Source organism: Ursus americanus, chromosome 21 (assembly GCF_024610735.1).
Source record: "Ursus americanus isolate L20-20 chromosome 21, mUrsAme1.1.p, whole genome shotgun sequence".
Classification (NCBI taxonomy): domain Eukaryota; kingdom Metazoa; phylum Chordata; class Mammalia; order Carnivora; family Ursidae; genus Ursus; species Ursus americanus.
In genome coordinates this window covers 44,446,166-44,467,173 of record NC_142147.1, presented here as the reverse complement: position 1 = coordinate 44,467,173, position 21,008 = coordinate 44,446,166, and the positions used below count along the sequence as shown (strand labels likewise).

General features: G+C 55.0%; 3 protein-coding genes across 4 annotated transcripts in view; 1 reads left to right on the top strand and 2 right to left on the bottom strand.

Annotated features, from left to right (window-relative positions):
• Window positions 1–3,984: 3,984 nt before the first annotated feature.
• On the bottom strand, window positions 3,985–7,877 carry MED29 (mediator complex subunit 29). Its single transcript, XM_045785621.2, has 4 exons — window positions 7,594–7,877; window positions 6,824–6,882; window positions 6,480–6,564; window positions 3,985–4,271 (listed from the first exon to the last, which is right to left on the bottom strand). The coding sequence occupies exons 1-4, from the start codon at window positions 7,807–7,809 to the stop codon at window positions 4,029–4,031; spliced, it is 603 nt and encodes a 200-aa protein (XP_045641577.1). The 5' UTR covers window positions 7,810–7,877; the 3' UTR covers window positions 3,985–4,028.
• A 217-nt stretch (window positions 7,878–8,094) lies between these two features.
• PAF1 (PAF1 component of Paf1/RNA polymerase II complex) lies at window positions 8,095–13,002 on the top strand. Its single transcript, XM_045785614.2, has 14 exons — window positions 8,095–8,416; window positions 9,012–9,041; window positions 9,140–9,232; window positions 9,551–9,672; window positions 9,769–9,835; window positions 9,930–10,031; window positions 10,114–10,219; window positions 10,321–10,389; window positions 10,472–10,575; window positions 10,666–10,782; window positions 10,887–11,015; window positions 12,057–12,162; window positions 12,272–12,362; window positions 12,441–13,002. The coding sequence occupies exons 1-14, from the start codon at window positions 8,370–8,372 to the stop codon at window positions 12,842–12,844; spliced, it is 1,587 nt and encodes a 528-aa protein (XP_045641570.1). The 5' UTR covers window positions 8,095–8,369; the 3' UTR covers window positions 12,845–13,002.
• A 189-nt stretch (window positions 13,003–13,191) lies between these two features.
• The window catches only part of SAMD4B (sterile alpha motif domain containing 4B), a 37,637-nt gene continuing 29,820 nt past the window's right edge, over window positions 13,192–21,008 (bottom strand). For both annotated transcript variants that reach the window (XM_045785607.2, XM_045785603.2), the window contains 7 exons: window positions 20,004–20,346; window positions 19,295–19,380; window positions 18,668–18,786; window positions 17,918–18,116; window positions 17,596–17,719; window positions 15,543–15,626; window positions 13,192–15,333 (listed from right to left, as the gene is read on the bottom strand). In XM_045785607.2, coding sequence (XP_045641563.1) covers window positions 15,305–15,333; window positions 15,543–15,626; window positions 17,596–17,719; window positions 17,918–18,116; window positions 18,668–18,786; window positions 19,295–19,380; window positions 20,004–20,346 — 984 coding nt within the window. In that variant the 3' untranslated portion in view covers window positions 13,192–15,304. The remainder of the gene's footprint in view (window positions 15,334–15,542; window positions 15,627–17,595; window positions 17,720–17,917; window positions 18,117–18,667; window positions 18,787–19,294; window positions 19,381–20,003; window positions 20,347–21,008) is intronic.

Genomic DNA, 21,008 nt, shown 5'->3' with positions numbered 1-21,008 from the left:
ACCAGGGCTTTTGTCGCCTGTAAACACAGCCTGGAGGACAACGGCAAAAAGGGGAAAGGGGAGGTGCCTGGTACCCGCCTCCCGGCTGGGCTCCAAATCCCTTCGCCGCTAGTAGGGCTGAGGCGGCGGGAAAACGGGAGGGGGGGGGAACACCCTGGGGTCTCTGGAGTCTGGCTCGGCTCCAGCCGCGATCCTGGAGGAGTTTCGATTCCCTGGAGACAGGGAGCATTTCCCATCCCTGAGTCAGGCTGACCCCCTCCCCTCTCCTATCTGCTTAGTCATCGCCCCGAGAGCCAGGACTCTTGGGATTGGGCGACGTTCGAAGAGGCTGGAGAGGGAGCTTTGCGCCGGGGAAGGGCCAACCGTCCACTGAAACGCAGACGGGTGGGACCCAGGGCCCCGGGCCGCGGCCTCTCCTTGCTCAGATCTAGGGGTCCGGGTCTGCCAAACTACCTCTCTGCTCAGATCCAGGAGATGGGGCCTCCAGCCCCTCCTATGTCAGACCCCCAAGTCCGGGAGCCCAGCCCCCTTCTCTCTCTCTAGCCCGAGTCCGAGACCCCAGCCTCTCCCCGCCCTCCCATCTGGGAGTCTGGCTCCCATCCCCCTTCCCACCCTGGTCCAGGCCCCAGAAGCCCAGCCTGGGAGGAAGTTCAGGACTGGACTCCTCCCCGCTCCTCACGTAGCCAGCGGGAAAATCCGTGGCCCCAGCGGCGGCCGGGAATCCCCTCTGGAATGACGGTGGGGAAGGGGATGGCCGGGGTCCCCCGCGGGGTGCGGTGGGGGGGGGTAGCTCCTGGGCGGGCAGAGCGAGGAGGAAAGGGGCGGAAACCAGAGCGGCTAAAAATACGGCGAGCACTTCCGGCCTAGGGGGAGGGGAACAGAGAGCAGAGTTTCCAGAAAAACAAGCGGGGACGGGAAACGCGGGGGTGTGAGAGTCGGGGCGAGTGCGCGGGCGAGCAGGGGAGCGTGTACTCGCGGCACGTGTGCGCGCCTGGCGTGCCTGGGCGCGAGCGGGCGCGGCCGAGTGTGCAACTGCGTGGGCAGGCCGGGGGGGCGGACCGTGGCCTGCGTCGTGTGGCAGTGTGTGTGTGTACTGTAGGTGCGAACGTGTGTGCCTCGGCGTGGCTGGGTGCAGAATTGGGGGAAGTAGGTGTGGGACATGAGGGTGCGCGCCCCATTTCCTGTGTGAGGGCTGTGGCCTTCCAGTGCCGCCTGCCACGGCTGTGTGAATAAATGTGTGAAACCACCTGCGCCTGTGGTTGACTCCACTGTTTACTTTAGCCAGCCCTGGGGATGGGAGTGTGTACCCAACTGCAACTGCTCGAGCTGGCGTTCACAAGAACGTGGGACTTACAGACCTACGTGCACATCTGCGGAACGCGCAGCACTGTGGGATCCGGAGGGACGGAGCAACTCCTTGAGGGTCGCGTGGCTGCCCGTGCCTTCTGGCCGGAGCCCGTGTGCACCCCGGACTTGGAAGCTGTGTGTGAGCATGTGTGACTGGAGGTAGCTGTGGCCGTGTGCACAGTCCCTGTGGCTGCGTATGTAGCCAAAAGTGTTTCGAAGTGTCTGTGTCCTTATTTGGGGAGAGGCTGAGCACACGGGAGGCCAGAATCTGGGTGAGGTTCCTCTGAGGCCCAGTCACAAGGCAGTGAAACTGGTGAACTTCGGTTCCTGACGTCTACAACGCACATGATGGGAAGGGAGGCTGGTCACTGTTCGCCCTCCATGGGCCGAACCGAGCCACACACGCACACACTTGTACCTGAGAAGCATTCTCCATCCCCAGCTAAGGCTGCTTTCGATAATGTTGAGCTGAGGGTAGGGCTGAGTCAGCCTGTGATGGGCAAAGTCTGCGATGGGGTGAAAGATAGTGGGTTAAGTGGTGATTAGAGAGTTGTTTGTATGTTCATGTGGTTGGATTGTTCCTTTAGAGTCTGTTTGTGGGACTGTCACTGGGCCGCAGAACCTGGGGACACCATGATTGTAGGACGGAGGGTTATACTGTTCTGTGCTGGGGAAGAGGGGGGCCATGTGCGCCTGTGTCCCCATGGTCTTTTGTGCCCTATGAGGCTGTGCTTCTCATGTACACATTTGCCTGGAGTGTGTGGTTGTGCATACAACTGTATAATCTGTAGGCTGTAGAATCTCCATCTGGGTCTAATAACCTAGTGAAAATCTCCACTAAGGTCCTCATGACCTGCGTTAACTTCTACCCCTGCCCCTGTGCTATGGTCCAGGCCTCCACATTGTCCCTAAGCACATCAGCACATTCCTGCCTCAGGACCTTTGCACTTGCTGCTGGTCTCCCTGGGACACTTTCTCCAAATACCCACAAGCCTACTCCATCTCCTTCAAGTCTGCTCCAGTACCACCTTCTCAGCAAGGCCTTTGTGACCTCTGTCAAGGACTCCCCCCCCCCCAAGATAAATCTTACCATCTATTTAACGAATAATACATGTAACATCTATTTACAGACCCTAATAATAATGAATACCCATGGACCACTACCCAACCTAAGCTCTCAAACTTTAATATTTGTGTGTTGTTGTTGTTTTTTAACAAAGTAACATAATTCTCCAACTCCGTATCTTGCATTTGTGTTAAATTTGTTCCCATGGACTGCATCTTCAATTAGTGCCCAAGAGGTCTGCTGCCTTTCCTGGGCGCCTGCCCTACATGCCTGGCACTTCAAGAAAGGAACTACCTGGGATGTGCGCACACACACACAACACACACACACACAGAGGAGCTGGCCATTTCCCAGGACTCCAGTGTGGGGACCTGAGCTCTGGGTCAATCACAGGTCTCCACAGTCCCAGGCTTTCCTCACAGATGTGGGGTCCAGGACGGGACGCCTCTGGGCGGCAAGATGGGAACCAGGGCACAGAAGGTGTTGGGTGGGGCAGTACCACAACCAGGCTGACTCACTCGGGCCTTTCACACCCGAACAGCTGGGCCTGCGCTGGTAGCTCCGCCTTGCACTTGCCCAGGCCTGAAAGCCATGGCTGAGCTCCCGAGCTCACTCTCAGGGAAAAGGGGAGCCTGGTGGGCCACTCCTTCCCTGAAGCCCCCTCCCCAAGGCCTGCTTCCCGGAGCTGGGGCCCAGGCGCCTGGGTTCTTCCCCAGGACTGATGATTCACCCCTGCTGGGGCCTTTTCACTTCTCCTTTGGGGCTAAAAATACAGGGACCCAGGCATCCAGCTGGGCTAGACTTCACCACGGATTGCACAATGCCCCTCGTTCGAGCGCTGCTGACGCAGGCTCCGGGTTCGGGTGGGGGAGTGAGTTGCTCTCAGACCAGGCACGCTGAGGTCAGGGCCTAAAACCCCTTCACTTCCCCTTTCCTGGGCTGAGGACCTGGGGGCTGGGCTGACATGGGAGGTCCTAGGGATCCCTAGACTTGGCTGTGGACCCTAGATCTGCAACTCCTTCCCCTCGCCCCAGATAAGCTAGGGGTCTGGATCCCAGAATCTGGCCCCTTTCAGAATAGAGTCCCAGCTAGGAACGGGGGGCCGAAGAGAGCAAAAGGGGACTAAGATAGAAATGGTCAGACACAGGGAGATAGGACCACAGAGGCTGAGAGACAGGGACAAAAAGAGACCAAATGAGAGACAGACAACAGACCCATGCCTTAGAAACACACAGAGAGACAGCTAGAAAAAGGAGCAAACACGGAGAGACCACCCCCCAACAGACAAAATCAGGAAGGACTGAAGGAGAGAGGCAGGTCAGGGCTCTTTGCCCAGGCCGCGTTGGGGGAGAGCCCCTGGAAGAGGTCATCAACAGGCAGTCCAAAGTGCATCCTGGGCTAGGCAGGAGGAGAGCAGGCTGCCAGGAGAGGCCAGGCCCCGCCCTGCACGCTCCCGGATGGCCTCTGCTGCCCCCTGCCGGCTCCGGCCACAGGGCTCAGGCGGGAAGAAAAGGCAGAGACAAGGCTGCTTTGAGGGTCACTCTTCATTCCCTCCCTGTCCGCTTCCCCCCTCCCCCCCCAGGCCGCTGCCTGCCCCACTCCCAGCCCTGCCAGCTCACAGGGTGCCCCCAGGGCCTGTAGGTGGTGCAGGCGTCTTGCCCGTGACCTTGTTGGCGCAGTCCAGCAGAGCGGTGTGAATGTCCTTGGCACAGGCAATCTGGGCTTTGATGACTGCCAGGTACTGCGGGTAGGGGAGGCTGTCAGGCTGCACTGCGTCTGGTTTGGTGGCCGTGGGCACCAGAGTTGGAGAGTGCTTGGCGCTGTCGCAACTCTGGGACAGGCACTCATGTGCCAGGCGCTGTGGACAGGCAGGCAAGGTGCGGCATCAGTGTCACTCCCGGTGCTCCCCGCCCTACCCCAAGGGCAAGCCCCGGGGTAGCCTGCTTGGCCTCTGGACTCCCTGGGGCTTCGAGTCAGAGCTTGGCCCTGCCAACCACTTGCTTGGGTGACCCTGAGGCATGCAGCTGCTTCTCTCTGTTTCCTCCTTTGAAAACAAATGGGTTTGATAACTGCCTTTGCTACCTCGTCAGGCAAGGATGGTGAGAACAGCCACAGGTCCTAGCATGTCACTGAATGAATGGCAGCTGCCATTACTGGCTGGGACTGTCCTAACTCTGGCCTTGACACTGACAGTGGCTTCTCTGAGAACACCTGCTCCTGGTTTTCCTCCTCTGGCTGCTCTGTCTAGTGACTGCTTACTCTGCCCAAGCCCTAAGTGGGGCAATTCCCAGGTCCCAGCTCCTCTCGTTCTCATGCCCTCTCAGGGCTTTCCCACCCACATGCACCGCTCAGTTTCCACTTCTGCAGTGACACCACCACACCTGTGTTCCCCAGTCTCCCCTGAAATTCCAGAGCTCTCCTACCCTCCCCACCCAACTGTTCCTCTTCCTAGATCCCTGTCTCAGGAAGGGCACTGCCATTCCAACTAGAGCCGGGGGCCTCATCCTGGAGATGGCTCCTCCCACAGTCCAGGGCAGCCCCATGGCCTGTGCTAGAGCCTTCTGAGTAGCTTTCCCATCTGCTCTTCCCCACTTCCTCAGGACCCAGCCTAGCCCACCTGAATCCTGTCATGGTTGCCTCCTTGGGCTCCCAGCCTCCACTCTTAGCTCCTCTAACCCATCCTTCACTTGGCAGCCAGAGGTATTTTCCTAAAAAAGCCAGCAGGTCCATGTTCTTCCCTGCTTAAACCCCTTCATGGCTCGCCAGCACCCTCGGGGCTATATTCAAAATTCAACAAACCCCGGGGCGCCTGGGTGGCTCGGTCGGTTAAGCGTCTGCCTTTGGCTCGGGTCATGATCCTGGGGTCCTGGGATTGAGCCCCGAGTCAGACTCCTCGCTCAACGGGGAGCTTGTTCTCTCTCTCCCTCTGCCCCCCCACCCCGCCCCTGCATGTGCATGCGTGCTCTCTCTCTCAAGTAAATAAATAAGAAATCTTAAAAAAAAAAATTCCAACAAGCCCTAATGCCTACTACACCTCAGCTAAACTGAATTTCATGACATTCCTAAGGGGAAATTAAAGTAGAAGCTGTTCCTTCTGGTTGGAACACCTCTTTCTTTTTTTTCTTTCCTTCTTTCTCTCTCTCATCTCTCTCTTTCTTTTTTAAGATTTTATTTATTTATTTGACAGAGAGAGAGAGACAGCAAGCGAGAGAGGGAACACAAGCAAGGCGAGTGGGAGAGGAAGAAGCAGGCTCCCAGCGGAGCATGGAGCCCGATGTGGGGCTCGATCCCAGGACCCTGGGATCATGCCCTGAGCCGAAGGCAGATGCTTAATGAATGATCCATCCAGGCGCCCCTAGTTGGAACACCTTTTTACCACCACACCAGGCTTCTCAAATTCTGACTTTTCCTTCAAACCCCAGTTTAAAATGATGATGTCACTACAGGAAACATTTGCCACGTGCTTAGTACCATGTTACGATTTTTACATATATGATCTTGCTGTCTTTCCCCAAAATCCATTTCTCAAAGGAGAAACCCGAAGCTCACGGGTAGAGACTGGTGGTCCATTCAGATTCCAGAGCTTGTGCTCTTAACCACCCGCCCTCCTCGAAACTCCTGCTCCTCTTCCATTTTTGCTCCAGCCTCAGCTCAGATGCGCTCTCTACCAGTACACCTCCCTGAACCACCCTCCCCTCTCCCTGCCCCAACCTAGGCAGAGTCAGGTGCCTTCTCTGGGCTTCCACAATCCCCTGAACTTCCCTCATTTTAATCCTGGCCCCTCCCCTGGTGCCTCCCCCTTCATAGCCCTGACTTCTGTGGCCTGGGCTTTTCTGATCACAGCCCTGACCACTCTGAGCTGTCACTGTTTGGGGATGTATGTGACCCCAGTGAACTGGAAGCTTAGTGAAGGCAAGGATCAGAGCAACACTATGTCCCCAGCATCAGCTGAAGCACAAGTGTGGCCCCTAGGAGGTGCCTAGTGTGGGTTGACTGACTGAGGGTTTCTAAAGACCTGGGGACTGAAGCAGGACTGTGGTCACCCAGTGTCTAGGAGGTCCCTTACCAGGCAGAGCTCCAGCTGGTCACAGAGTGCGTAGAATTCCTCCAGACACTTGTCAAAGCGCTGTATGGGTCCATCACTGCTCTTTCTATAGCCCAGAAGAAGAAGGTCACTGAAGAATAGATTTCCAATCTCTGGGACTTCAGTGTCTACCCAACCAAATATCCATCAGGAAACCAAGTTTAGGCCCAGAAGCCCCAAGGCAGGGCATAAGGGACTGTTTTAGGAGAGGCAAAAGAGCAAGGCAGGTTGCTAAGGAGTGGGGCTCGAAAACAGAAGGAAGGGGGATAGGTGGGTGGGGATCTGGGTATGAGTTTCTAAGACCAGGGAAAGGGGACTATACTCACTGTCCGTTGTCAATATTAGTGTTCTGAATCAAGTTCTGGGCTGCAACCTTCATCAGGGTCTAGTTTAAAAAAAAATGCAGGAAATAGAAAAAGAGATGGGACACTTTTGGTAGATCTACACTCTTCCTTAAGATCTATTCAATTTCCAAGCGCCTGAGAGGCTCAGTCGATTGACCGTCTGCCTTTGGCTTGGGTCATGATCTCAGGGTCCTGGGATGGGGCCCGCGCCGCGCTCCCTGCTCGGTGGGGAGTCTGCTTTTCCCTCTGCCCTTCCCCCGCCCCCCCATGCTTGCTCGCTCTCTCTGAAATAAAGAAAATCTTAAAAAAAAAAAAATCTATTCAATTTCAAGCCCCCTCTTCACTTGGAAATCCAGAGTAGCAGCCGTATTTTCCCAAAGGCCCGGTCTCACCTAGGGTTCTCCCAGTAATCTCTCCAACAGATCTTACAGTTCTCCCTCACCCACCAATCACAGACAGAATCTCTGTACAGGCCAGTCCTTTCCTCAGGCTTTAACAACCGGAGCTTTGTTTTCCTTTAAACTCCCTCCCACTCTAGCTCCGGCCAGTCCCAGGCCCAACATACGTGCTGATCCCGCTCACACTACCAATCTGCAGAGCTTCGCTTTGGCCTCATCAAGAGGACCAAATGTCATTCTGCTTTCCTGCCTAACGCTCCTTTGCTCTCTCCCAGATTAAAGAGCCCCTCTGCCCTCCCCCTTGGAGTCAGAGAACCAAACCCCGCTAGCTTCTCGCAGCTCTCGGCCAATCACCTGTAGACTCTCCTTCAACTGTGGGATGAGCATCTTATAACGCTGCACCGGATCGAAATCCTGTTGCTGTTGCTGCAAAAGCCCGCTCTGGGCAGGCCCCACCAGCTGTGCTGGTGGTTGCGGCTGCTGTTGCGGACCCGGGCCACCAGACGAACCCGGACCCGACACACCCGCAGCAGATGAAGCAGCCGCAGCCTGCTGCTGGGACGAAGCCATCTTTCTGAGCTTAGCGCGCCGGAAGTGCGCCACAAGAGCGTCTCTCCTGGTTTCTTTCTAGCGTCTACGTCTCCAAGCCCCGCTTGCTAGTTAGCTCTGCCTCCCAAACAACACAGCCAATGGGAGGAAAGAATAACCGCCTCCCGCACTTGACTCTCAAATAAGACGTCCAGACTGAGATACTGATTCGCCAATCACAAGAGGCTTTTCCTCCCTCGCTCCGCCCTTTACCCAGCCGTTTGCCAATCCGGGTGTGGGGCTAATCCGGACTCTATTTCCCAGAAGGCCTCGTGGCCTGAGGCGACCTGTCGGGTCCTCAGCGTCTTGGCGGCAGTTGGTGGAGCCGGAGCTGCGAGTCCGTCTTTGGCGCTGCCTGCGCGTTTAGCTGAGTCTCCACTGGAACTCTTCACCAGCCCACCTCATTCCGACCCCACCTCGGCAGAGAGCGGCGCCAACCCGAGCCCTCCCTCGGATTAGGCGTCCGCCGACATCGGTACACCCCTCCGCGTCTCCCCGCGGCTCAGCAAGGACCCCGTCCGGGCTTCCTTCGCCTTGTCGCCATGGCGCCCACCATCCAGACTCAGGCCCAGCGGGAGGATGGCCACAGGTAGGCGCCACTCCACCTGGCTGTACCGCTTCCCTCTAGGTCTATCCAGGTTTCGGCGAGGCGGGGGGTTGGGTGCGGGTGTCTTCCTACGACGTCACCAGCACCCCAAGTCCGCCAGTGATGTCAAACCCTCGCCGCGAACGCCGTGACGTCACGGAGCGCTCACTTTTGACAGGCAGGGGTGGGTTTCTTCAGGGATGGGGTGTTGCCCCCACCTCCCTGCCATGGAGTTCAGGGATTGAGCTCTTGGGAGACTATCTAGAAGGGATTGTGCGTTTATTACTCCAGTCAAGCGTTTGGAGAACCCCTTTGCTAAAAGCAGTTGAGCATGTAGTTCTATTAAAGCACTTGAAGACGTCCCCTCCACAAGGGATTGAGCAGTTGGATTCATTCATGAGAGCGTTTGGAGACACTTTCTCTACAAGGAGTTGAATCCTTGACATCCTTCCGTTAAAGTACTTGGAGCACTGCTCCCAAAGAGATTACCATTTGTCACCCCCTCCTTACCTATTTTAAAAACTTGGAGAAACCCCCTTTATTCTTCTGTCAATCCTGTTTTCTCCATCTTTCTGTCAATGTCTCTCTTACCTACCAGGCCCAATTCTCACCGGACTCTGCCTGAGAGGTGAGCCCCATTGGGTTTTCCCAGCAGGGGTGGGCAAGTGGGGGCTGGAAGCAGAGGTGGGGCAGCAGGGGCTGGGTTTTGAGCCACTGTATTCCCAGGTCTGGAGTGGTCTGCCGAGTGAAGTACTGCAACAGTCTCCCTGACATCCCCTTCGACCCCAAATTCATCACCTACCCCTTTGACCAGAACAGGTGAGACTGAGGGCAAAACATCTCGCTTAGATCATGAGTTCCTTGAGGGCAAGGATTGCTTCTCTTGTTGACTTATCTCTTCTTGGGGCCTAGAACAGTACTTAATAATACGGTAGTAGGTACTCCATAAATATTTGTTGATGAATGAAACAAGCAGCGTCTAAATCTTTTCCCACTGAAGAGCCAGTCTTCTGACTCCAACATGGGGGACACTCCCATTTTGAGTTCCTCCCTGGAAAAGGTTAGCCTCTGGGAAGCAGGAATATGAGGTGTAAAGTTGGAATCAGGAAACCGTAATGGGTACGTTTCCCCATCCAGGTTCGTCCAGTACAAAGCGACTTCTTTGGAAAAACAGCACAAACATGACCTCCTCACTGAGCCAGACCTGGGGGTCACCATTGACCTCATCAACCCGGATACCTACCGCATCGACCCCAACGGTATGTGGAAAGGGAGGTAGGGCTTGCTCTAGGCCAGCAAAGGCCAGGCCCTCCCTCACAGCCCTCATAGCCCTCCTGCCCCTTGTTCTCCTCTAGTACTCCTAGATCCAGCTGATGAGAAGCTTTTGGAAGAGGAGATTCAGGCCCCCACAAGCTCCAAGAGGTGAGAGTGTGCTGAGTGGGAACTGGAGATGGGGGGGGGGATCTATGATGGGAGGAGGGTGGTGGGTCCCAGGTGCCTAATACTCTACCCCCAGATCCCAGCAGCACGCGAAGGTGGTGCCGTGGATGAGGAAGACTGAGTACATCTCCACTGAGTTCAATCGTTATGGCATCTCCAATGAGAAGCCTGAGGTCAAGTAAGTTGTGGTGGGTAGGGAGGGAAAGTGGAGATTTCAGGTGTGTCCAGTGACCCCTAAAGGCCTTTCTCTTTACTCCTAGGATTGGGGTTTCTGTGAAGCAGCAGTTCACGGAGGAAGAAATATACAAAGACAGGGATAGCCAGATCACAGCCATTGAGAAAACTTTTGAGGATGCCCAGAAATCGGTTAATTGAGGGATTGGGATGGGATGGGGTTTGGGGGCAGACCAAGGTGTAGTTCCAGAGCTCCACATCCTCCTCACCCACCCTGTTTTTGCCCCCATCAGATCTCCCAGCATTACAGCAAGCCTCGAGTGACACCGGTGGAGGTCATGCCCGTCTTCCCAGACTTTAAGGTCAGAGCCAGGGCAGGAAGTAGCAAGGGATAGCTTGCCACCTCTGCTTGTCCCAGTCTAATCCAAGTGCTCTTGCCCCTAGATGTGGATCAACCCATGTGCTCAGGTAATTTTTGACTCAGACCCAGCCCCCAAGGACACGAGTGGCGCAGCTGCTTTGGAGATGATGTCCCAGGCCATGATCAGGTAAGTGAGTGGCCCCACTGCCCACCTTGGCCTGTTCCTCATTGCCCCTTTGTCCTCACTCTTCACTCTTCCTCCTCTTCTCCCATCCAGAGGCATGATGGATGAGGAAGGGAACCAGTTTGTGGCCTATTTCCTGCCTGTGGAGGAGACACTGAAGAAACGAAAGCGGGACCAGGAGGAGGAGATGGACTATGCACCAGATGATGTGTGCGTGGGTCGGCGTTAACGTTTTGGGAACGGAGAACTGGGTCTCCCTTTTCTCCTTAAGAGAGAAATGGGGCTGCTGACCTTGTTCCCCTCATCCTCATCAGGTATGACTACAAGATTGCTCGGGAGTACAACTGGAACGTGAAGAACAAAGCTAGCAAGGGCTACGAGGAGAACTACTTCTTCATCTTCCGGGAGGGTGATGGGGTTTACTACAATGAATTGGAGACCAGGTACTTGGTACACTACCACCTCAGATTAGCCTGGGCCTGTGCTTTAGAACCCTGATCCTGGGGTATGCAGGAACTACCTTGGAGGTCATTTGTACGTAAGGACTGGTCTCTTGCGTTTCAAACAAGAGTAGCAGAAGCTTGCTTGAGTATGTGAGCTGGACGTGGTTCTAACATGTGAACGCAGGAAAAAAATCTCGAGATTGAGCTTTTTTGTAGGGTAGATAGCCAAGTTCCCTCTGATGTAGTAAGAGACTTCATGTGAAAGTCAACATGGGCAAAATACGGAGCAATACATCAAATTAGCATAAATGTTTTAAACGATATCTTGGATACCCGAGTTAAAAAAGGTGACCCCCACAAACTTTCCCCTGAGAGCTGGAAGTTTACTCCTAGAAGTTTACCTTGGTGTAATGTAAGGGATGGGAAAGAAAGTGTGACCCTGAGTTTGTTTAAAGCAGAGGTCACAAACTCTGATCCCATGTAAAAGGTAACGCAGTGGGCTGGTGGGCTCTGGGTGACCTGGAGCTCTTGACAACCTCCAAGGGGCACCATGACCTAGCCCAGCAAAGGACTCCAACCTATTGTTGCTATGTTATGGGAAGAAAAAGTCTCAGTGGAGCCACAGATTAACATTTTCCAAAAGCCAATGATCTAGATTCTGTGCTTTTAAGTGTTGCTAACTAATTCACCTTAAAATCTCTTATGTATATATGTAAGATGATTGTGTGATCTAGATTCTGTGCTTTTAAGTGTTGCTAACTAATTCACCTTAAAATCTCTTATGTATATATGTAAGATGATTGTGTGTGTGTGTGTGTGTATACATACACTTATAAATACAGGAGACTCATGGAGCTATTATCTTTCCCTTTCCCTTATCCAACCTCTGAGTTTAGTCTCCTTCATTCAACCTGCATTTATTCTGGTCTGTTCTGGACTAAGCTTTGGTCAGGAAGTAAGAACCAAGTCAGGCTGGATCCCCCAGTACAGTCTTTAAATGCATCTTCTACACACCCCTCCCCACCAACTTGCCCACTGCAGGGTCCGCCTGAGTAAACGCCGGGCAAAGGCTGGGGTTCAGTCTGGTACCAATGCCCTGCTTGTGGTCAAACACCGGGACATGAACGAGAAGGAATTAGAAGCCCAGGTAACAAACATCACTGGCCTAGGGCACCTGGGAGAGAGTGGGGGTGGGTGAGGAGAAAGACAGAAGCCTGACAGAACACCCTACTTCCTCTCAACCCTGCTGCTTCTAGGAGGCACGGAAGGCCCAGCTGGAGAACCACGAACCCGAGGAGGAAGAGGAAGAAGAGATGGAGACAGAAGAGAAAGAAGCTGGGGGCTCAGGTAAAGCTGGACAGGCCAAACCCCAGGAGCCCTGGAAGGGTGGGAAACTGGGTCTCACTTCTCCCGGCTCCCTTACAGATGAGGAGCGAGAGAAAGGCAGCAGCAGTGAGAAAGAAGGCAGCGAGGATGAGCGATCAGGCAGCGAGAGTGAACGTGAAGAGGGTGACAGGGATGAGGCGAGTGACAAGAGTGGTAGCGGCGAGGATGAGAGCAGCGAGGATGAGGCCCGGGCTGCTCGGGACAAAGAGGAGATCTTTGGCAGTGATGCGGATTCAGAAGACGACGCAGATTCTGATGATGAGGACAGAGGCCAGGCCCGTGGCAGTGACAATGATTCGGACAGTGGCAGTGATGCGGGTGGCCAGCGGAGCCGGAGCCGCAGTGCCAGTCCCTTCCCCAGTGGCAGTGAGCACTCTGCCCAGGAGGATGGCAGTGAAGCTGCAGCTTCTGATTCCAGTGAAGCTGACAGTGACAGTGACTGAGTCCCAGGTCCTTCAGGTTGGTGCAGACATGATTATAATGCAATTATTACGCGCAGGAAGGCACTTTGCGAGTGGTCTATTTGTGAGCCCTTCGCTTTGTTCGTTTCCCCCCTCTCCTCCAAGCCTTGCTGTTAATAAAGCTGACTTTTTTCCGTTTATGTCCCTTCCCAGCCCTATGGTCTCATTCTGCTTATACCTCTCCTTCCCCCCATCCCAGGAGCTCAATGGCCTCAGTTTGAGGCTGTTAGGTTTTCCATGAAGTGTAGCATAACAAAGTTCAGAATTCTTTTTTTGTTTTTGTTTGTTTTTTTTTTTTTTTCCAAAATAAGCCCAGACCATTAAACAAGTGAAACTCCAACAAGTAAGTCTTCTCCAACAGCGAGAAAAACTGTACAGTTACTCAAAGCTGATTCTGCCAGTGGGGCTGGGGATAGGAGGGAGGGTGAAATCATGGTGGGGGGAAGGGGGCTGGGGAGGGGCTGGGGCAGAAGAGGGTCAGGGTCCTGCCCATCAGAGTGGGGCCGCCTGCGTCCTGCACACTCTGCTGTCAGGTGGGGGGAGGGGGGCAGCTCTTGCCTCCCATTGTATATGTGTGTGGGGGGGTGTCCCTCACCACGTCCCAATGCCAGGCAGAGCCAGCTCACCCTGATGGGTAGTGAAGACAGGACTGGCTGGGAGGTGGTGAGGGTCCTGTAAGAGGGACACCCTGCTGAATCCAAACGAGGTGGCCCCTGTCCATCCCACTTCCCGGGGCTATTGGGAGAGGGGGACTGGAGAAGCCCTGGGAGTTTGAGGGGAATGAGCAAAGGCACAGAAACATGGAGGGGCCGGGGTGGGGGACTTGCATAGGTTGATGAGTGTGCAAGAGGTACATAAATAAACCTGACACCCCACCCAGCCCGGCACTGGGAGAGGAGGTGGGAACCTTAGCAGATCCCCAGGGCCACCCCACCCCCTGGCTTCCTCCCCCTCCCTGGGCTCAGAGCTGAGGGAGGTCCAGACCAGGAGGGCAGAGGCAAGAAGGTCTGGGGAATGGGCTGAGTGCAGGGAGGGCGGTGGTTTTAAAATTTTTTTTTTTTTTTTGGTTTTTTGTTTTTTCCCAACATTTTGTATCTTTAATAACATACACAATGGTTACCAGCCATATTCATAACAAAAGTTATTCATAAAATGTATCTAAAAATAACATTTTTTTTCCTTTTCGGTGTGAAAAGCTTGAGAATGTCCCAGTGGGGGGTGGGGGGGTTGAGTGGGAAGAGGGGTTGAAATAGGGGACCCTGGCTTCCCCACAGCCTGAACCCCCAAGTCCCCTCCCTCCACCTGGGCCCCAGCACAACCCCTCAGCAGGAACAGAGACCAGAGGGTCTGTATGACTCCACAGCTGGGACAAATCTCTGGGTTATGATCTAGTGTTCCACTTAAGTGAGGTCATGACAGAATGGGGGGTGGGGAAGGATGAAAGAAAAGAGGGGAGGGGAAAGAAACCAAAAACCAAACAATCCCCGTTCCCTTATTCCTTAACCCCAAGTCTTTCAGCAACCAGACCTGGGAGTGGACAAGGGTGTGTGTTGGTTGCGGGAAGGGGATGTTAAGGCAACAGACTTCCTGACCTCACTGGCTGCCCTGGCTCCCGGCCTTCAACCTCTGCATCTGGGGAGCCAGGACTGGGGGGAAGTGGGGAAGGGCTAGGGGGTCTGGAGGAGCGGGCTCTGCCCTCTCCCCTCATAAAATTCAGGCTCCCCCTGCCACTTTCTTGGCTCAGAGAGAGGCCTGGGGATTCTAAAAATGAGAGGGAATGATCAGAGAGAAAAACCGTTAAGAACTATATAAATATGCATCTTAAATAGGCCTAAGAAATTAATTGTAGAGAACCTCTGGTAAACAGGGCAAAAAGGAGGTGAGTGAAAGGAGGGTGGCTCCTGTCCTTGGGGAATGATGGGAATGGGGAAGAAGAAGGTGGCAAGGAGAGAGAGAGAGGCTCCTCTCCTCATCCACCACCTTCTCCTTAGCTCCTCTCAAATAACATCCAGGAGAGCAGGTTATCAACCCCGCTTCTCTCTCCCCAAATGTCAGATGGTTCTGAGCCGGCCCCACAAGATAGGGGGAAGCTGCTCCCTTAGGAGGGGCAGGTGGCTGGCAGTCTGGAGGAGGCAGGGGTGGGACGGGGCCAGGTGGGGGATGAGGGAGGGAAGGGGGGGCAGTCAGGCTGGCCGGTCCCTGCCCCCTTTATCCTGGCTGCCCCCTCCCTCCCTGAGCCTCAGCAGAGATCCCTCGACGGGCCTGGGAGTGAGCAAGGCGTGTGCCAATGTTAAACAAAAGTTAAAAGGGTGAGAGAGTAGAAAAATACTAGAATGTATAGCTGAGCCAGCCCACCCTCTCGCTGTCGCGGAGAAGCCCGTTGGGGGTTGGCCCCCGCCCGCCGCCCAGGGAGCCTATGGGTGCGCTGGGCTGTGGGTCCCGTCAGATGGTGGAGGTTTTGTCTGTCCCATCTGTGGTAAGAAAGGGAGGAAGGGAGGAAGATCAGGAACTGGCGGGAGGCCCAAGAAAAGGCGCTTGGGTAGCCTGTCATCCCAGTCAGGCCCTCCCTGGAGGCTGGCCTCCCCTAGGGACCCCTCAGGATGCTCTGAGTTGCTCAGTTCAGAGGCGGAGACGCTGCTGGGTAGGTGGGAGCTGGGTCAGGGAAAGAGGAAATGCTCACCACCCAAGGCGTGTTCTGTCATGCTCAGACACAGAGACTCCAGAGTGGGATTGATCTCCAGGTCAGGCCCAGGGACCGGGCAGTCTGAGGGGGAGAAAGAACAGAAGCGAGGGCTGAACCAAGTGCAGAAGCAGAACCTGGGAGACAAAGGACTGGATGGGCTGGTGTGGGGGAGGGGCTGAAAGGGATAAGAGGAAAAGGAGGGAGGGAGGGAGAGGCAAGAGACAGAGAGACTGCATGTAAGACGTAAGATGTGGCACATACCCCGATGGGAAGTATGACTGGGCAGGGATGAAGGACACAGACAGGCCTGGGTGTGTCACAGAGCAGGCAGAGGCAACAATGGCAAGGGCAGAGGCTTAGCAATGAACAGAAAGCCTGACCAGCAGGCCGAGGGAGTGACGGGAAGCTGAGGGAGCTTCCTGGAGGCCACACACTGCATGCTGCCTTAGGCACAGTCGGGGGCATCAGCCCCAGGCACTGGGCAGCCTGTACTCCTTGACTGATGACCTGCTCTGTACTTGGTGCAGAAGCTTAATTAGAACCCTTCCCATCCCCACTTGGACTTGCTCCTCTGGGCAGGATGTCACCTGGGCAGGCCCAGCAGACAGGGCAAATCAGGACAGCCTCCATGGGGCTTGTCCTCAAACCATCTCTAAAGGGCCTCTTGTTCTGGTATCTGGGAAACAGCCCACTTCCCTGTGCAGACCTGACCCCACCGCACACTGCTTAAAACCCCTCCTTGGCTCCTCACGGCTACGGGGAGGAAGCCTGAGCTTTCTACCTGAGTTCAGAAGACCTTGCTCCCACCTCCAGCCTCACCTGTCATCACATCCCCAATGAACTCTGAGCTCAGGCCATGTCAGGACACCTAACTGCCTCTTCTTAGCAAATATTTTTTTGACCTTGGGCAAGTCACCTGAGTCTCAGATTCATGACTGATATGATGGGAATAACACCAGCGCCCTCATGTATGCAGCTGGGAGGATCTGATTTGACGGTGTGGAAAGCCGTTGGATACACAGTCCAGCACACAGCACACCAAAGAACTGTTCCATTTTCTAGCTCGTGCAGTTCATCCATCCAGGCATGTACATCAGTTACAGATGCTTACCACGTGCCAAGCTCTATGCTAGGATGAACACAATGGACAGGGTCCTCTGCCTCTGCCAGATGGCAGTTCCCATAAGCTCATTAAGTTAAGAAACCGACTGATTTGGTAGTTTATGTCATGAAGCGCTTCGGTCACCTGCAAATCTCATTTTTAAAAAAATGTTTTTTTAAGTAAAACTCTACCTCCAACATGGGGGTTGAACTCATAACCCTGAGACCAAGAGTTTCATGCTCTACTGATGAGCTAGCCAGGTGCCCCATCACCCGCAAATCGAAGATCTCTCCAGAGGCAGCCCTTCCCAGACCAGCTGTCTCTGCCTCTGTAGCCTCCGGGGCCCAGGGCAGGGGACACCCCCACTCGACGAGAAACGCAGGGCTAGAGTTTCTCTAACCTCACTTTTGCCCACTTCACCCTCATTCTGATCTCTCATCTCTAGACTGGTCTGTGAGCAGAGGGAAAACAGCAGTCTCACCTCACAGACCCTTTAGGGTCTCCTAACTTGAATTCAGAAGCTGATCTAAGAATTGAAGTCAGCTGGTTCCTGCCTGGAAGAATCCCAGGGGACTGACAGGCAGGACTCCCCTCCATAGAAACCTCGATGCTTCAACTGTCTCATCCCCTCCAGCCCTTCCAAACTGAGTATTTAATGACCCTCTAAGGAGATGGTAACAGAGACCAACAGGGACACTAGGACTGTGAACACAGGGAGGGAGAGGTGTGGAGAGGTAGGGCCGGGAGTAGGAGAGAGAGAAGACAGAAAGAAGGCAGGATCTGAGAAAGAAAACTGAAGTGGGGGAGTGGAGGGGTATAAGAAAACTCAGGATGTGGGAAGATGGGTGCAGAGTGGTGGGAGGTAGGAGAGGACAGGGGGAATGGGACTGAGAGAAGGGCCACCTAATGGTGTTGCTGAGGCGGAGCCCAAGGGTGGAGGCAGCTTACCTGGAGGGAACATGAGAATGGCCTGGGGCGATGAATGGACCGGGAGGGAGTGGGTGCGCTGCACAGAGCTGCGGCTCTGGCTGGGCATGCTGTTGCTGCCTCCGGGGTTGGCAAACCACAGGTTCTGCATAGGGCACGGGAAAAGAGAAAAGTGGTGAGCTGAGCGGGAAGGGGAAGAGGCCGAGGCCCAAGCCCAGGCTCAGTGGAGCTGGCAAAGGAGCCTCTCCCCTCTGAGCCATGTGCAAACACATGGACATGCACAGCCCAGGCACCACCACCCCAATCCCAGAAACGCCAGGCCCTCTGCTTCCCGCTGGCTCACCTGTCGGCCCTGGCCCCCAAGGCTGGGGCTAGTGAGGGCATGTCGGGGGGAGATGCCCCCAATGCCTGAAGGGCTCAGAAGGCCCATCCTGCCGGGTGGGAGGGCCCGGGGAGGCATGGGGAACTGCCGCTGGGTCCGCCGGGCCACCCCCATCCCCACAGAGCCAGCTATGGGAAGTGAGTTGGAGCCAAACGCCCAGCTGTGAGAGAGTAAAGGCAGGGTGTCAGTTGAGGTGGTTGGGGCCCCTCTGTCCGCCCCTTCCTCACCAACCCCCGCCATAATCTCCATGGGAAGGACAGAACACAGACCTGCTCTAAACAAGGATTCCCAGCCCAAGTCCTTGCATCACACACTGTACTCCTGCTCCAAGGTACCCCCAAGACGGAGACAGGAGCAGACAAAGGTTTCCTCATATCCACTTACAGCAGTTCTCCTAACTTGAATTCTCAAGTGTGATATTTAGTGTTTGGGGAGTAAAGGAACTTCACAGCCCCCTGCACACAGGGAAGGAGAACAGGGGACAGGCAAAGGGACAGGTGTTGCTTCTGCCAGCTCGGTACTCTGTTCTAGTGGTAAGAACACCCTGATCTTCTTTTGGGCAAGTCTTCACTGGGTGACTTGTGGAAGGTCAGCCAGGGACTGAATGGGACAACTAATTTGCAGCCCAGAACGCGATCGGCCCACTGAACACTACCTGTTCACCATCAGGGGCCTGGGAAGGAAGTGCCCACGGCCTGGCCACCCGCTTACCCTTTCTGCTGCCGGTAGTTCTGCATCTCTAGTGCAGCTTTGCGCGGGAAGGTCCGGAGGAGCTTTAGCACTTGCTGTTTCCAGGACAGCAGCCGTTTCTTCTGCGTCTCCGTGAACGCCTAGAATTGGGAGCATGAAGCAGGGAGGGTGTGCTTTCAGAACTGCCTTCTATTCATCCACTCAAATATGTACTGCCTGCCTGCTCTGTGCCAGGCAATGCTGGGATGCAGAAGTAAGCTGTGCACAAAGAGCTCGCAGCTCAGCTGGGGAGAAGATCACATGCCACCTGAATTGTGATGAGCACTGCGAGGGAGAAGCCCAGGAGGCGCGAGAAGCCTGATCTGCTATGAGGAGCCAGTGAAGGCGTCCCTGAGTGTATTCATTTGAACTGAGCGCTGAGGGACCAGCAAAAGGGAGGGGAATCTGGCTCCCCAGAGAAGGAATATGTAGTAAGGCTCTGAGAAGGAGAGCTCACGGCAGCTGCTAGAGCCAACACTGGTGAGATGAGGGCTGGAGACGTTGGGTGGGTGCCTGCTGGGCAGGGCCCTGAGGGCCACACGAGGAATGTAGCTGCTGAGAGTGATGGGGGCAGCCTTTCCCTTCTTGGGACCCCAGGGAAAGCCTCACCTCATGAGTCAGGCACTTTTCAATGAGCTGGAGGTAACTGGTGATGTTCTCCTCGTCTGGTCGGGACACCAGCAGCTGGGTGCACACTGAGGGACGAGGGCAAGGGAGGGAAGTTAGCCCCAGCATGTCCACTACCATGCTCCTGCTCCCTCAGCCCCTGCTGGCCAGCACAAAAGTTGGAAGAGGACACTCAGGCTGGATGAGTTCCAGCTATGTGTGAAGCATGGGACCTGGCTATCCTGAGGATATATAAAGCCCACCATAGTGGTTCAGAGAGGTTGAATCACTTGCCCCAGGTCACACAGCTAAAAGGATATGGACCCAAGTGTAAAGTCGGCTATTCCGTGCTGCCTTAGGAAAGGCCAAGCCCACTGTGAGTTTCACCATACCCGTTCTGTAGACTTTAGTCCCATAAAGAACCAATGGATTTTCCTCATACTGTACACAATTTCCACTGACACATTGTTCCACCTTCTGCTCAGGCTGAGACACTGTGCGGGTAAGTCAGGGTTGTCTCCTACAATCAACCTGGACATACCTGAGGGCAGGGCTTTGCTACTCTCAGTCTCAGCCCTCTCTGAAGTGAGCTAGTCCCCAGGGTACTTTAAAAAGCTCTGCTCCCATCATTTAACTTGGATTTGATCCCTGATGACTGGGTTCACTTGGCTCCCTGTCCCAGAACTTCTTGCTGGGTCTCGCATGGTCTCACCTTTGCCCATCACCCGTGTAAACTGGCTGGGGATGTCTCCGTCGGCGACGGGAGCCGGGGCTGGCTCACTGCCATCAGTGGGAGCCGGAGCTGGTGGAGGAGGGTAGCTCTCTGCAGCTGGAGGGTCCTTGGCCTCAGTGCCCTTGTCTGTGCCGGGGTGAGCCAGGGGAGGCTCAGCACCTGGCAATGGTGGCTCCCCCCGGCTCCCATCCTTGGCAGTAGGGGTGGTGGCAGCAGCAGCAGCCACAGTGGCCTGGAGGACGCTGTAGGCCTTGATGGGCGTGATGATTATCTGCTGCAGCTCCTGCAGAGCGTTGCGCAGATTCCCGCCTTCCAGCACATCCTAAGTAGGGAGGATACATCCAGGGTCACATGCTGACCCCCACAGCTACACAGAATGACTACACAAGTGGAGTCAGACAGAGTTTAGAGAGGGCTGGTGGAACCCTGAGTCCTAGCACTTAGAGAAGGCACGTAAGGACAATATAAGCTCACATATACACACATAGGCGCGCACATTTGTATACACGTATTCCCTCCTCCCCCCTTCAAAGTGGAGTTCCATGGGGCTCAGGAGAAGGTGATCTGATGCTGGAGCCTCAGGGTCCCACCAAGGGTGGAACCAGAAAGCAAGTGGCAGGGAAAGGGGAAAAGGAATGCAAATCAAGGCAGATATGGAAGGGGAGTTAGTGAATGACAAACAACCGAATGGAAAGAGATCATGCACACAGGGAGACATTCTGCTCCATCAGAAACACTAGTCAGAAATGGGAAAGTGAAAGGGGTCAGCAGGGACTGAGTTAACAGCGACAAAGCCTGGAGACACAGACCAGGACAGAAAGGGAGGGGAGCCTCTCAGCCATAGGCAGGTGAACCCTGTGATCCGACTTGCTCTTGGCCTCCCCAGGGCTGGGGCCTCTGGAGGTCAGACCTGAGAGCTGGGGAAGCCCCCAGGGGAGGCCACCCAGAGCCACTGGGCAGTCCGCTGGCCTTGGAGATGGGGAT

Bases quoted from the DNA above. Each gene is read 5' to 3' on its own strand.
- MED29 (XM_045785621.2), bottom strand. From the start codon at position 7,809: ATGGCTTCGTCCCAGCAGCAGGCTGCGGCTGCTTCATCTGCTGCGGGT. The intron at 6,565-6,823 runs GTGAGTATAGTC...TCTGGGCTATAG, and splicing joins ACTAATATTGACAACGGACA to AAAGAGCAGTGATGGACCCA. The intron at 4,272-6,479 runs GTAAGGGACCTC...GCCTGTCCACAG, and splicing joins ACCAGCTGGAGCTCTGCCTG to CGCCTGGCACATGAGTGCCT.
- PAF1 (XM_045785614.2), top strand. From the start codon at position 8,370: ATGGCGCCCACCATCCAGACTCAGGCCCAGCGGGAGGATGGCCACAG. The intron at 10,783-10,886 runs GTGCGTGGGTCG...CATCCTCATCAG, and splicing joins GACTATGCACCAGATGATGT to GTATGACTACAAGATTGCTC. The intron at 12,163-12,271 runs GTAACAAACATC...TGCTGCTTCTAG, and splicing joins AGAAGGAATTAGAAGCCCAG to GAGGCACGGAAGGCCCAGCT.